The sequence below is a fragment of the Taudactylus pleione genome, unplaced genomic scaffold (genome assembly GCF_031769625.1).
Source record: "Taudactylus pleione unplaced genomic scaffold, aTauple2 ptg000017l, whole genome shotgun sequence".
Taxonomy (NCBI): domain Eukaryota; kingdom Metazoa; phylum Chordata; class Amphibia; order Anura; family Myobatrachidae; genus Taudactylus; species Taudactylus pleione.
The window spans coordinates 18,459,818-18,475,221 of NW_028284419.1; the positions used below are offsets into that span (position 1 = coordinate 18,459,818).

Sequence of the window (15,404 nt, forward strand, 5' to 3'; positions counted from 1 at the left end):
TACTTCCAGCCTCCTCCAGTTTCTGGCATTGCCTATGTGCACACTGTCAGTTTCTGAGCGATTTCATCAAAGCAGGAGGCTGTGGGTCAGGGATTGCAAGATACCTCTCCTTCACAAATGCCTCAATAGGCATAAAACAGTTACCACCATCTTATTCATAACCCGTATACATGATATCAAGCATAAACTAGTTTACTCATGGTGTAAGCAAAAAAAAAAAAAAAGGGCTGATAGATGTGCTGCTCCTCCTCCTCCTCCTTTACGATAAAAAAAAATAATCTGCTACATACATGTTCCTGTGCCCATCTAGCGTAACCACCTGTACAAAGCCCAAAACCTAGGAGAACAGTGAGCTAGTAAAATACCAGTAACTTCTACGTAAAGGGAGTGCAGCCCTATTTCCATCTTTTCCACACATATTGCAATCAGTTATATAAATCTCTACTGCTACTATGTTTCCTCTCCCGCATTCAGGGCGCGATACCAATCCCACCCTCCCTTTCCCAGGGGGTCAGTCAGTCAGTGACAAAGAGGATCCGGCCCTGGATCTGCGGCGCGGGAATGAGGTGACCACGTGACATCGCTATTTCATCGCGGCCAATAGCTTGAAGGGCGGAGGCGCCGTGACGTCACCCCAGCAGCTGAGGAGGAAGGAAGCTGCTCGTACTCCTCCATTTGCATCGTTCCAGGCAGCAGCAGAGATAGGACGTGTCCGGTCTACGCCGATCCTTTTAGGAAACCCAATCACCCCGCTCTGCGTTTGATTCAGGTGAGAGTCGGTCCATTATTGTCCCGTGTGCCCCGGGCCCCGGTTGTTCGTGTGGTTGCAGGCGAGGCAGCTTATCTAACATGGCGGCTCGGTTTTTTTATTTGTCCTTGGGCAGCGGTCGGTGACTTCTCAGTCCTCTGCCGATTATTTTTAAATATATTCAGTTTTTTTGCCTCCTTGATAGGTAGTTCCCGGCTACTAAGTCTTTATCCCCAACTTTTTACCCCTTATACACCCCGTCTGGCGTCTGCTTCCTCGCTGTAATGTGAGACCTTACAACAGGGGGTTTTCAGCCTTTTAAGGTTGAGTGGGCCACACTCAACGAAGCCGATGGCCACTAAGCGGTATTTAAACTGTGTTCCCCTCCTCACAGACTTATGACTTGTGAGTGCCCCCTATGCAGTGGCCACAGTACTGGTCCCCATTATGCAATGCCCCACCCCATGTAGTGCCCCTTATATAATGCCCCCATTAGTGGTCCTTATATAATGTCCCCGTTATGCAGACCCCCAGTAGTGATCACCCCTATGCAGTGCTTATGCAGTTCACCCTGTAGTGGTGCCCCCTGTAGTGGTCCTCCCTATTCACTGCCTGCCCCCAGTAGTGGTCCCCCTGTGCAGTGCAATTTATATAGTGCCCACAGTAGTGGTCCCTACCAAGTAGTAGTCCCCAAGATCCCTGCCCCCGATGCAGTTCCCACAATAGTGGTTCCCCCCCAGTAGTGCCCCAAGTAGTACAGGCAAACACACACGTAAAGAAAAAAATGCAAACTCTTGCCTGAATCCCTGCTCCTGCCGCCGTCCGCTCCTCTGTCCTCCCTGACCGTCCCGCTCTGAATTATGGGAGAGACGTCATAATGTCTCTCCTATAGCCACCGCGGGAGCCGGAAGATGGCGCTCATGAGTGAGCTCTAGCCCAGCTCCTGCAGTGGGTGCAGCAGCCATTGAGTCTGATTCTCATTGGCTGGCTGTCAAAACAAACACACTGCTATCGATGGCGCTGTAGTGCAGGTTGCACTTACTGCGGTCTGCACTACAATAACCATCGGTGGGCCACGGGGAATGGCTCCATGAAGACCCCTGCCCTACAACATGACCCCTTCCACCAGGTACAACCAAATTGCTGTGCTTTTGGTGTCACTTGTGTTGAACTAGTTAATTGATGTGTGTTATCACCGGTGACTACAATCCTAAATTTAAGTAGGAATTATGGAGGCCAGTAGTGTGTACAATCCTCGTTAGTGGTGGCCCCTGCTAACGATATCATCTGTCAGACCAGCATGCAGGTCCGATGGAGGATGTCCTGCATCATTAGCGACATAGCGGGTACACACTGGTCGATGTGAACGATACGTCTGCATGATCCGCTGTATTTGGCGACATATTTTCTAGTTTGAACCCAGCTTAGGAGCAGAGCTTTTTGTACTTGGTGGTAGGGGTCATGTTGGAGAGTATGTGTAATGTGCGCATTCTGTACTATCCGCCTAGCTCTCCACCGCTGTTATTGTGCGGCTTCATTGTGATCGGTTCTCCTGCACCCATGTAACCTTTTGCGTACACAGAGTTGCTACTGTGTACTGCTTTTCCCCTGGTAAAATGGTTTCTGGGCCTATATTACACCCTTGCTCAAGTGGCAACGGGTTTGTGTCGTTGGCCGCATTGACTACGCCTTTGTTTCTCTATCATTGTAATGTGCTCCCTGCCATCTCCTCGGTGCTTGCAGGCCGCCTGTATGCTGGCCACTAGGAGACTTCGGCATTCTCCGACCACACATGGGGCGGAATTCAATTGATTCCAGCCCCTATCGCGCCCGACGGTGCTTTTCAATTCTTGCTCCTGTCGGGCGCGATCAGCTGCCAGCGCTACATTTCAGCTCGCAGCCCCTGGGGGATGAGAGCTGAAATGTGCGAAAAGTGACATGTTTGGGTGCCCAAACATCACTTTTCGCGATCGTGCTCAGCACTTTGGTCGGGTTTAGCTGCTTTACGCGGCTAAGCCCGACCACTTTGGGCGCGATTAGCACGAAAATCTAGAACAATTGCATAGCGGCCCGCGATCTCCTGTCACTTTAGACGGGGGATGCGGGCCGTGAAAACAATTTAATTCCGCCCATGGTGTGCATGTAATGACTATTGCCATTGTCTGTCTTCCCTTCTCCCAAAAGTAACGCTGCCATATCAGAGCACTTAATGTGTGTCTAGTCTAATACATTCATTATTTTATTATTTATTTATTTTTCATTCTGTTAACTAATTTGTTATCGATTTATCTCTCTTCTATCTTGTTTCCTCTTCAAATTGTATCAGCCATAAAGCCTAACAAAAGTCCCCTTAAGGATGGATGGTGGTCAAAGTAGAAAAGCTTGGTCCTTAAATGCAGGTAATGGGAGGGGGAGAGGTGTGTGTTTTGATTTTGTTTTTTTTTTCCTTTTCAATTTATAATATCCTGTTTTTTGTAGACTCTCTGCTCACAAAACCAATTCCCTTTCATGCCCACTATCTTTGGGGGGGAATTCAATTCAACGCGATGTTGAGTAGCCGCGGGAAGGAGCTCCCGCAGCTATTCAATTCACTGCGCTGTTTGGACGCGGTAAGGATTTCTTCTTGCACCCCGCCTGGGGATGCGAGGAGAAATCCGACCAAAGTGCCAGGCGCGCAGCTGTTTTTCTGTTTAGTGCGGTGCTAACAGCCGCGCGCCCGGCACTTTGGTCAGAGAATGCTGGTTGACGTGTCTTAACACCCTTGTTAAGGCGTGATAACCGGCATTCTTCGACCACACAGTGCGGTGTATTGAATAGCTGTGGGAGCTCCTTCCAGCGGCTATTCAACATCGCATTGAATTCCCCTCTTTGGGAGGCATTTAAAACCTTTAACTACATTTTTTTTTTTTTTCCCAAAAGTTACCAAATTGTTTTTTTAAATGTAGTAGGGGTGGCTAGCAACCTCCTTTGAAACGTGGGGGGCCAATGTATCAATGTTTTTTTACATAAAATTATGCAGACTCAGTTTCTGCATACATTTATGTAGTGAACCTATGTACTAAAAGCACAATGCAGGAGATTTCACAGAAATCTCCTGAAAAGTGCTAATTACCTCTGGAGATCGCAGTCTCCATTATTATAAATGGGGACTACGGTCTGATCCCTATATACTAACTAACTGGACTTTAGCCCCGCTAGTTTACAGAATCTTCAGATGGTGTAAACTGCTGTAAGCCTATGGGGACTCCAGGGGCAGGAGAGAGCTTTCGATTTCTCCCACGCAGTACCCGGCTGGGTCCGGAAGCTGACACTGTGCGCAGCATCTGGTTCCACTGTGGAAGTCTTTCACTTAGTTTGAAAGACTTCTCCTAAATTCCGGGGATATAACTTGCAGGGACATCGGTTACCGCAACCGCTGTCCCTGCGAGTTCCCTGTTGTACATAGCGGGGATATTTTTATTAATAATGAAAATATCCCTGGCGAGTTAGGCAGATATTATTCACGGCTGGTCTGCGATTATTAGTACCTAGACCCCTTAATGATCAATTTGCATTTTATCCCTATAATCCACATATGCCTTCCCCTTGCTGCCATATGGCATGTCTACATGTCGCCCTCCAGGGGAAATTGCTTTTTAAATTCTAAATGTTCGTTTTCAGGTATGGAACGTGATTATGTGCATGGATCTTATGGGCATGGTATGGACAGCTATTCAATGGAAAACGCCGGTGACGGGTAAATGTTCTACATTTGTAGCCTTAGGAATGCCTTCTTATTAACAGAACCATATTCCACTAGATGTGTAGCTATATTATTTTAAGTGGTAATAGCCATACAAATCATGTGTCAGATGGTTTTTCTATATCTAAAGAGCTTTTCTTTCAGTTACCCCTTCCCTAGACACACTATGCACTTGCGTTTAAAAGCAATATGCCAATAAAAAATAAAATTTCAGAGTATTACAGATTCCTAAATCCGGTTAGGTATCATAATCTCATGAAAATCCTGTTGTATTTCTAATCTACATTATATATGCATGATCAGTAAAAGTAAATTGTCCTACATTGCTTTTAAATGCTGAGCTTCAGGGTTTTCAGCTATAGTTGGCTGGATATATTGACGTTTGTAAGTTATTTAAGTGTCCTACAGTAAATTTGTAGCATACCTAAAATTACTTGAACTTGCTCTTGTAAGGTGAACATTCCTATTAAATTAAAACTTTGATCAATTAGGTCAGTCGTTCTCAAACTCTGTCCTCAGGACCCCACACAGTACACGGTTTGAAGGTCACCAGGTTGGTGCACAGGTGTATTCATTACTCACTGACACATTTTAAAAGATCCACAGGTGGAGCTAATATCTCTTGTGATTCTGTGCCAAGAACTGGAAAACGTGCACTGTTTGGGGTACTGAGGGTCGACTTTGAGAACCTGTGAATTGGGTAATGATTAAAAAAAATTAAGTAATGTGCCTGTTTAGCATAACTATTTGTTAAACTTTATAGGGTACAGGACTTTACTGTGAATGTTTGGTTCATGTCATTCCACTTTGGAGCTTACAGTTTAAAATTACTACCACACAATACTATTAGCATAGCAGTACTGCCATGCTACATTTTTATTTTTGACTGGTTATCAGCGTGTAAATTGAAACTGCTGCTAGGCAGTATAATGTTCAATTTGTGGCAGGATCGCTGTATAGATGCTGCTGCTTCGGCTTAGAACAACAGCAAAAGCTGACTGCATAAATTCCTATTAACAAATTTAGGGCTCGATTCATTAATTAAATGTAATTAAAAATTTTTTTGAATTGCAAACAATTTTTACATATTCCCTTACTGAAAATCGTTGAGTTGGTCAGTCTGACTAAACTACAACCGTGAACGCGCATGAACGATAATCGTTCATCGTTTTAACTCAAAGTGAACGATTTTTTCAACGATTGAAGTAAACAATATAGTTATCGATAATTGTTCAAAAAATCATGTGTATGCACTTTAACACTACAAAGTTGTACGAATTTTCAAGTATCCAAGTTACTGAAGTCTGTATGGTACTTATGATGCAGTGTTACAGATTTTCCATTTTACACACGTCTCTCGTACTATACTCTATCTCTGCAGCAATGTTTACGAAGATAAATCAGTTTTGAGCTCTCCGCTTTTGTTCAGTTTAAGGTTGATGTTACAAGCAGTGTGTTAGTTAGCTGGAGTTTTAAACAATGATATTTTTGCATTTAGGTGTGTTTGAGGTAGTTCAATTAGCATTGAGGGGATGTAGCCCCTGAGTTAAGTACGCAGAGCTATTCAATTACTCCCCGAGACTAGGTATTAATGTGAATTTCTGCTCATACCCTACAGATGGTGTGAGCAGAAATCTGCATCAACTAGTGCCTTAGGTCTAGCCTGAAGCTTACCTTGTGCGTTAACTGCATTACGCCCGGCACTTCAGAAGTAGTTTACCACGACTAAGCTTTGGGCATTAGTCGTGGTAAGTTGCATCTCCAAGGTTAAGTGCTGGGTGCATTGCAATCAATTGAATGGCTCTGGGAGCTACATCCACATGATGGTAATTGAATTCCTCCTTTTGTTTGGTGCACCTGCTTTACAGTGTATTGACTCAAATTCTCTTAGGTACATGTAATTTTATATGGGTTAATACATACACCTACTTATTTTCTTCTAGATGAGGAATTTGGAGCTTTTGATGCCTTGCTAAATGTAACTTAAGGTGCCCACAGATATGGCAATCTGCACACGATCAGCCGATGTGTACGATTTCCCTGCAAACTCTCCCCGGCAGCTCTGCACACGATTTGGTGTCCAATCTTCAAACTCTCTTGCATCCAGTTTCACAGTGCATCGGGTCCTAGAGTGTCGGATCTGCATGGCAGATCTGACTATGCAGTGTGCGACCTGCGGGGGCACACTTCGCATCGTGATCGTGAGTGGGGACTCACGATTTGGCCATATTTTACATGATCTGTCGTTCCAATGCGTCAGAATCGGCCAGTTCTTGTAAAATATCTGTGTGTGGGCACCTTTACAGTAAGAATTAGATTAATGTGATACATTGTATCTTTTGTGCATTGCAGTGTCAAATATTTAGCCATTTCTAAATAAGGACTCCCCAAATCTGGACTTGCTGTAACATTTACCTTAGCAATTTAACTGCCTGAGGGTACTGCACTTGTAGGCAAAGCTTATTAAGATGTCTTATGCCTTTATACAAACTGCAATCTGTCAAAATATCGCTCTCCTTTGGTGTATCAATATTCTGATGCATCTAATCAGTCTTCAGTTAATTTTTAATGAAAAACTTTCCAGATTTTGGGAGGTTATCTTAATTGACCTGTCTAAAGATATTAGTTTAGTTGATGCACTTATTATTTGATATTTTAATGTCAAGTTGATAAATGTCAACTGATGCTTTTGTGTTCTGCTTTGTTTAATTCTGGTAAGCTTACATCTATTTTTCTCCTTACGTCAATTTTTCCAGGTTTGGACCTTATGAGTCTTTTGACTCCAGGTCTTCTGTGGGTGGGCGAGATCTGTACAGATCTGGCTATGGTTATAATGAATCCGATCAAGGCTACGGAGATAGTTATGATGATCCATATGAGAATCCATACCGGAGTAGCGTTGCCTCTGTTGAAAGTAGAAACCAGGGCGGGTCTAGCTGGGATCCGTCTTTCACACGAGCAAAAGTGAGGACTGGGTTTATGGAGGACAGAGGAAGAGACACTTACTCTTCCTACGGCGGTTTTTCTTCACCCTATATGAAGCCTGCTGCAGTAGGCTCTCGGGGAAGAGGAATGCCTGCTTATCCCGACGGTGCATTTGGTGGCAGAAGCAGTGATGCTTTTGGAGGACCAGCAGCAGGCAGAGGCCGTGGCAGAGGAGGAGTAAGTACAGAATCTTCTCAGATTCTTTTTGATAGTCACTTTGAATTATTTCCAGACCAGAACTTTAAAATGGCATAATGTCCATATTTATTTTATTGCAAATATGCTTAGAGGCTGATATGTTCTCCCAGTATCAATGTTGACTTTAAAGAAGTAATGCTTTAAAGGTTAAACTGGGAGTTTTGCCAGTTTGGTAAATTCTTTCCATGTGAAAGAAAAAATTAAAGTTCTATATAATATTATGTTCTATACATTTACAAGGAAAAAAGTCTTCCTTATTAGAGCATAACTAAATAAAAAAAATAATTTGAAAGGTTACATGAAGACCTTTTTGAAGTTCTGAGTAGGTTAAAGGTGCAATGTATTATGATTTGTATTCAGAAATTTGTTGTACAGTAGGCTGGGTTTTAGAAATTTCATGAGGGCTACCTTTTTTTATATTTTCTTTCAGACTATAACTAGTGATTTTAAATGTATTAAACTGAGGCTTTGTCTTCCCAAGTTCCTACAAGAAACAATATCCTAGGCCAGAGGTTCCCAAATGTGGTCCTCAAGGCACCCCAACAGTTCAGGTTTTGGGGAGATCCATGATTGAGCATAGGTGGCTAAATCAAATTGACTAAGGTATTATGTCACCTGTGGTCAAGCATGGATATCTTTAAAAAATGGACTGAATTTGGGAACCTCTGTTATAGGCTATAGCAGAGTTTCCAAAACTCTGCCGTTACAGTCCAGGTATTAAGGATATCCATGCTTGAGTTCAGATGGTTAATTCTAATTGACTGACGTACTAATTAAGTAGCCTATGCTCCAGCATGGATATTCTTAAAACCAGGACTGTAATGGCAGTTTGTGAAACTCAGGGCTATAAAGTGACAAAGCCACATCGGAACAGCACTATAGGGCTTTAAATACTAAAAAAAAAAAATTAACAAAGTGCCATATATATATATATATAAATATCTCAGTTCTTTTGGGGTCTCTGATGGTTGTGAGTCTACTGCTCTATGAAAAAAAAATATTCGGCTATTCACATGTGTAGCCATGGGTACCCCAACAGATCTGGCAAAAGAGCAGGATTTGTGTTCTCTTTGAACTCAACCTACATTTTAAATTGTGGAGGGAGTTATCATTTAGTTATAGTTAGTCCTATAACATGTTCTTGATGGGGGGGGGGATATAAAGAATTAATGTGTGCTCCAGGAGCTGCAATATAGGCTCAGTAATTTACTTGTCACCTGGCACCGGTATGAACATGAAAAAGAGGATTTACCAAGCCAACATAAAGCACTCACTTAAACAAATAAAAGGACATTAGTCGGTTATCTTATACTATACTAATACTTTCAATGTCTGAAATAAAACAAAGTCCTGTGGTGGAATACTACTAGATAAAAAAAACCTTGGCCAGTATTCTTAATGGGATTTTTGATCAATTCTTGATGGTAAAGTCGCAACGCAAAACTCCAATAGTGTGGTAGGCAAAGATAATGGGTCGATGTAAATTTGGAAAATGGTTTGAGGAACATTTATCCAAGGTGTGTGTGTGTTCAAATATTAGTGGGCTTGTACCCTACTCAGTGTGAGCTGTTAACAGAGGCACATCAAGAGTTTTTGTAGGATGCGGATCCTCAGAATGTTCTCCCTCTTGCTATCAATGGGTCACAATAAATTTGGTGTACAGAAGCGTAGTAGTGTTATATGTACAAAAATCCAATGATGTAGTTCAGTGCCAACCAATGATATATCCACCCAAACCACGTGTAATAAAAATGTAGGAGATTTGGAGCATGATGTATGCCTAAAGCTGGCCACACACTAGACCAACTAGTTGATTGGAATGAAAATCTACTAACATATAGGAGTAAATGATCATCAATTTGCTACTAAATGCCACAAAACAGATGAAAATGGTCGGTCAGACAAGTTTGTTAAATGTTTGATCTAAACAGTTTGTTCAAACAACATTTTTTAATTTTATTTGTTAATTTTCCAGCGTTTGGGAGCAAATTGCTGATTGTCATTTGCTTTCATACCTTACCAGATTTTCATTCCAACCAATCAACTAGTTGGCTGGTTGGATGTAAGTTGGTCTAGTGTGTGGCCAGTTTAAGTGTCTAATCACCTTATCTAATCCTTGTCTGATCACAAATCCCATTAAGAATACCAGCCAGGGTATATTATCCAGTAGTATTCTACCACAGGAGTTTTGGGGATTTTCGTTTTATTTCTGACATTGACGGTATTAGTCTAGTATAACACCCACTTATGTACCCTTTTTTTTTTTTTTTTTTTTTTTTTTTTTTTTTTTTTTTTCTTTAAGTGAGCGCTTTTATGTTGGCTTAAACATTTTTTTTTTTTCTTGATGTTTGGTTTCGATTGTATATGTTAGTGAGGTAAACATCCCGCTATGACATACAAAGTACAAGTGCTTTTGTTCCATGGTAGTATTTCCAAGCTAGCCCTACATTAATGATCCCTTGTTTAAATTAGTAAAAATGCATTGCACCTTTAAGCGTTTGTAAAATTTGTAATGTGCTTTTATTTTATTTATTTTTTCCACTTCATTTTGGGGGCATGTTTGGAGGTCTTTATGTACATTTCTTTTTTTATTTATTTTTTACCCCTCTCCCTCTGTGTTTATTTTCTTAGATGGTTTTTCTATTGTATAACTCCTTTTATTGACTAGAATGCTTATTCACATTTTTGGTGCCGCTTGGCTATTTTAACGGGGCAAGTTAGAAAAACTGGGTATCACCTGTATAACATTTCACCCTATTTTCAGCAAAATGGTCGTGGTATGCGCAGACCTGGGGTGGCTGACTTTAAGCACCAGCTTACATCTGGTGGAATTGCAAGAGGAATGAAGAGAAAGATGGCACAACCTTTCAAGTCTCCTGTAGACTTTAACAAAAAACAAAAACTCTCAAAACCTGGAGGAAATCAAAATGTTAAAACTACCCCTGCTGCCGGTAAGTGCCAGTTTTAGCTAAAACTTGTTCATATTGTATTACTTTATTGTAAAATAAACTTGGTAGTGCAGTGTTCTCCAGAGGATCAGTTTCGGTGGGGTGCTCTCCCCGGCTTTTTATTTAATTTTTTTTTACATGCTACCTGGCACTATCCTAGTCCAGACGTCTGATGGACAAAATCAGTCGTTCTGCGGTAACATTACTGTGACGGGCAGTGATTCCTTCCCTGTGTGTAAGATGCAGGGTGCGGTTTGTACGGTGGCAACACTGCAGATGGTAGACCGATAGTGTAGACCTGTCCTGTCTCAGCATGCATGGCTGGACTCCGCTACATGTATCTAGCCAGCACGTGGGCAATATCTGCAAGTGTTTTTAAACATTATCCAAACAGATTACACTGCTCCCACCTGGCTGCTTCTATTGCCAACATTTTCTGGGGAAAACACTGTAGTGCTCTGTACATGGTTCTCTCGTTAAGCCAGCTTTGCTATCGGTACAGGTACGAATGAGCATTTTGCATCATACACATAGTTATAGTGGATTGTGATTGTCAGGACGGGAAGGGTAATGATACACTGCCTACAGCCAACTTTTGCTGTTGGTAATTCTAAAGGAGTCACTGTTGAAATCACACTGCAAATGTGAATGTGTACTAAATGGAACATTTTCTCCAGAGCCTGTTGATCCTGAGGAGGAAGAGAAGCGACAAACAGAAGCAAGAAGACAGAAACAAAGACGCAGAAGACAGAAATATAGTGAAAAATATGGAGATGGGTACAGGTCTGCTTTTACTACTTAGCAATTAGTGTTTAGTTTAATGGGGAATGCCAATTTAAATAGTAATATACAGCTATTGCTGCTAAATAAACCATCGGTAATGCCATTACTTGGTAGTACTGCCAACATCTTTCTATTTCAAATTTAATGGCATTTCCATTGTTTTATTCAAAATTCCTTGTTATCTCTTGTAGAGTTCTCCCCTTTAAGCTAAACACACTATTTCTAAAGATACATTAACACCTGTCATTTTGATTCAGTTTCACAGTAATGAATGTGGTCTTAGCTTTAATATGCTAACCAATGAAGTTAACGTAACTTGTCCGATACTTTGATAAATTAAGTTGAGACTTTTTTGGTATTCCTTCTCCTAAAACATCTCTTCTTTATGGTCATTCAACACAATGAGAACGTTATGGTTTTCTGTATCGCGTTAGCAAGTCTAATTGCTAAAAACTTTAACTTTCAATTCAGCGCACTGTTAATAGCCTTGGGAAGGAGCTCCCAGAGCTATTCAATTTAGGACGCTGTTAAGTCCAACTTAAGTTGGAGAATGCTGGTTAGCGTCTGGTTGTTTAGTCCTGCTAACCGCCATTCTCCCTACTAAAGCGCCCGCTGCGAGGCTGTTGGCGCCACACTAAGCCAGAAAACAGCCTTGCGGTTGGCACTTTAGTCGGATTTCTGCTCGCACCCTCAGAAGGTTGCGAGAAGTCCTTCTGTCAGCCCAACAGCGTGCTGAATTGAATCGCTCCGGTAGCTCTTTCTTGGCGTTAACAGTGCACTGAAATAATCTCCCCCCTATGAGTGAAATTCTAAAATGTTTTATTGTCTTTCCAGTCCTGCAATTAGGAAGTAACAACTGTTCAGGAGTTTCTGACATTCATGTTGTAGTCAGTACAGCAAGGTCGTCCTAGAATACAGGTGTTACTGTCTCTTTAGAGTGAACCTTTCAATACTTAAAGCTACCCCCTCAATTTACCAATCTACACATAAAAGGGGTGTTTAAACTTAATTTTAAATACCATGCAAATGATTTCTACTGGCATTTATTGAGATTCAATCTAAATGTACTTTGAGCTTTGACAGGTTCACATTAAGGCTAGCCTTGTTTGTACCATGGCTGTGAAGTTCTTCCCTGTATGTGACTTACTCTATTACTAACCAAATCCTTTTTTTCAGAATGGCCTTCACATGTTCATTCTGCAAGTTTAGATCATTTGATGAAAAGGGTATTGAAGAGCACTTGGAGAGTCCGGCTCACCAGGAGATGCTGGATTATATTCAAAAACAAACCAAATTTGACAAAACTGTTATGGAGTTCTTGCATGTAAGTGATGCACTGTAATTTTCAGTAAATATACTCCTGTGGCTTATAAGTAAAGTAGTACACATGAATAAACTACAACTTGTAATATACAATTTACATGAATTATACGATAGGCACTTTAACTCACAATTTCTACTGCAGGGTCCATAGGGTAACCACTGGATACCTTGGGGTATAGGCGATGGTGGCAGACATCCGGGCACCACAGAGTTAAAAGTTGTTCATCCTCCCAGGATGCACTGGGGTCCCTCCCCTATACCCCGCCCCCGAGCCTCAGGCACTCAGTTGTCGTCTGTGCCCGGCTCTGAGTCGGAGGTACCTGTACAAAGGGGGGGGGGGTCTGTTAAGGCCCCTGATGTTTCTTCGCAGCTGTGGCTGCACACTGCGTGCACAGCATGGACAGGCAGTACTGACGTCCATGCCGTCACTCCTACACCCCGCTGGTACCAGAACACCGGTACGGTCCCCGCCGAACATCACAGTCCTAAGTCCTCAGGCAGGGGGCTCCCTGGGGACTGGCTGCAGCGTGGAGCCAGGCCCCAGAAACCTGTGCTTCCACTACCCCCTGGGACAGCGGGCCGAGATCAGAAAACGTACGGCATTCTGGGGGTTAAATGCATGCCAGGGGAGCGCGCCTTCCCTGCTCAGCAGCCGGCGCCTCCCCCGCTGCACGCTGCTTCTCCACAGCGGTCTGGCATCTGCAAGCACTCCTCCCCCAGGCCAGCCTCCTTTCTGCTCCTTGGTGGCCATTTTCTAAGAACATGGTAAGCGCTGCTGGACGCTGATAAAGGCGACATCGTAGTCTGGGTCCCCCTGCATACCTCTCCTCCGGTGCAAGGTCAGAGTATGCAGCGCTGTTTCCTACCAGGCTGATGTGTAGTTGATGAAGCACTGATAGTGCAGGGTTTATTCTGCATTGTATGTGACTAAATGCTAGTGTTGCTCTCTGTAACTTTCACTTATACGGTCAGCCATTTTAACTATCCCTATCTTCTCTGCTAAAAGCCCTTGCGGTGCGGTGTTGCAAGGGGTTATTGCCACACTATACAAGTATTTGTCAGTGGGGTGTGTCACATACAGCTCCGGTTCACTCATGTCTGACAGTGAGCATGATTCTCATCTTCAGCCAAAGTGTACTATGTCTTGTACCATTGGTGGAGGGTGATGGCAACTCTGAGGGGTTATGTAAGGCGTGTCTTAGATGGCACGTCCTATTTCTGTCATTGCACCTGTGCAGGAGCCGCCCTGGGCTTGTTTTGCTAAGGCACTTACAACCCTAGTGGGCCAGCTAGCGATGCCCCCTGCGTTTCCCCAAATGGGGTTTTCATAGCAGTCTATGGGGTCGCCCTCTATGCAGGGGTTCCCCAGACAGTTGTACCCCAGAGTCTCCCGATCTCGCCCCCTCAGGTTACACAAAGAGCCTGCGTGGGTTAGTTCATTGTCCACTTCGGTGCAACACCTGACGGACGTTTTACAGGGGATGCCATCATTGCGGCTGTACAAACTGCAGCTGCATCGTCAGACTGATCAGGATGATGTGTCTGATGATGAAGATGCTTGACCTCTCTGACCAAGAGACTTTCCGTAATAAAGAGTCTAAGTCTAAGGTATATATACCGGGCCTTAAGGCCCCCATACATCAGAGATTGATTGCAGCAATCATGCAATTTGCAATCGATTGTGTATAAAAATCTTTCCCTTTTTCAATCGATTGTGGCAATTGTGCAATAGATTGTGTTTAAAAACCCTCTCTTTTTCAATCTCTGATGTATGGGGGCCTTTTATACGTGCTGTCCGCACGGCCTTGGTTATTGAAGATGACGTCCCCCCCCCCCGTATAGAAATCAAAATATGCCTCTTTCAAGGGGGGTGAAACACCGTTTCACCCATCTGGTTAGCTAGTGGATCATTTAGAGGTGGTGTGAACAAAACTCCAGGTAAACCTTACCAGCCTCAAAGGCGTTTGGCAATGGCATATCCCTTTGCGGAAAATGTATTTCTCCAAATGGGAAATCCTGCGACAATGGGATTCTCATGTCACATGTCTGGTGAAGAGTGCTATCATGCCTTTGCCCTCCATGTCCTCCTTAAAGGATCCTATGGATCGCAAGGTGGTAATATATCTCAAATCCATGTATTCCCTTGCATGAGGTGTATCCAGACCGGCTATGGCCGTGTGCTGGGTGGCTAGAGCCATGGAGCGTTGGACTGATACTTTGGAGGAGTCTCTGGACCCGGACTCATCACATGATCAGGTGTAGTTTGTGGGTAATCTCAGGGACTCCGCTACCTACATTAATGAGGCGGCCTTGGATATAGGCCTTCTTGCTTCAAGGATCTCCTCGGCAGCTGTGGCAGCTCGTCGCACCCTGTGGTTGCGGTCTTGGAAAGCAGATGCTGATTCCAAGAAGGGTTTGGAGGTTTTACCCTTTAATGGAGAAGTCCTTTTTGGCCCTGATCTGGACAAAATTGTGGCTACTCTGGCGGCAGCCAAGTCGGCGTGCCTGCCATCGGCTACAGTCCCATCGGGGTCGGGTTCTTCGTCCTTTTCGGCCCTATAGAACCCAGAGTAAGACCAGGGTGCAGTCCTTTCCGAGGCGGACTGCTACCAAGAAACCTACAAAGCCAAAGAAGCAGGTTTGGAGTACCAGGCGTCCTGCTGCCAAGTCCGACAAG

General features: G+C 43.3%; 1 protein-coding gene across 2 annotated transcripts in view; it reads left to right on the top strand.

Moving 5' to 3' along the window:
* The first annotated feature begins 619 nt into the window (after positions 1-619).
* Positions 620-15,404, top strand: part of LOC148540842 (DBIRD complex subunit ZNF326-like) — a 29,851-nt gene continuing 15,066 nt past the window's right edge. Inside the window, exons 1-7 of one of the 2 annotated variants that reach the window (XM_088482281.1) lie at positions 620-769; positions 3,075-3,147; positions 4,409-4,484; positions 7,247-7,652; positions 10,438-10,624; positions 11,299-11,404; positions 12,581-12,728. In XM_088482281.1, coding sequence (XP_088338407.1) covers positions 3,105-3,147; positions 4,409-4,484; positions 7,247-7,652; positions 10,438-10,624; positions 11,299-11,404; positions 12,581-12,728 — 966 coding nt within the window. In that variant the 5' untranslated portion in view covers positions 620-769; positions 3,075-3,104. The remainder of the gene's footprint in view (positions 770-3,074; positions 3,148-4,408; positions 4,485-7,246; positions 7,653-10,437; positions 10,625-11,298; positions 11,405-12,580; positions 12,729-15,404) is intronic. The other variant, XM_088482292.1, reaches the window with a different exon arrangement.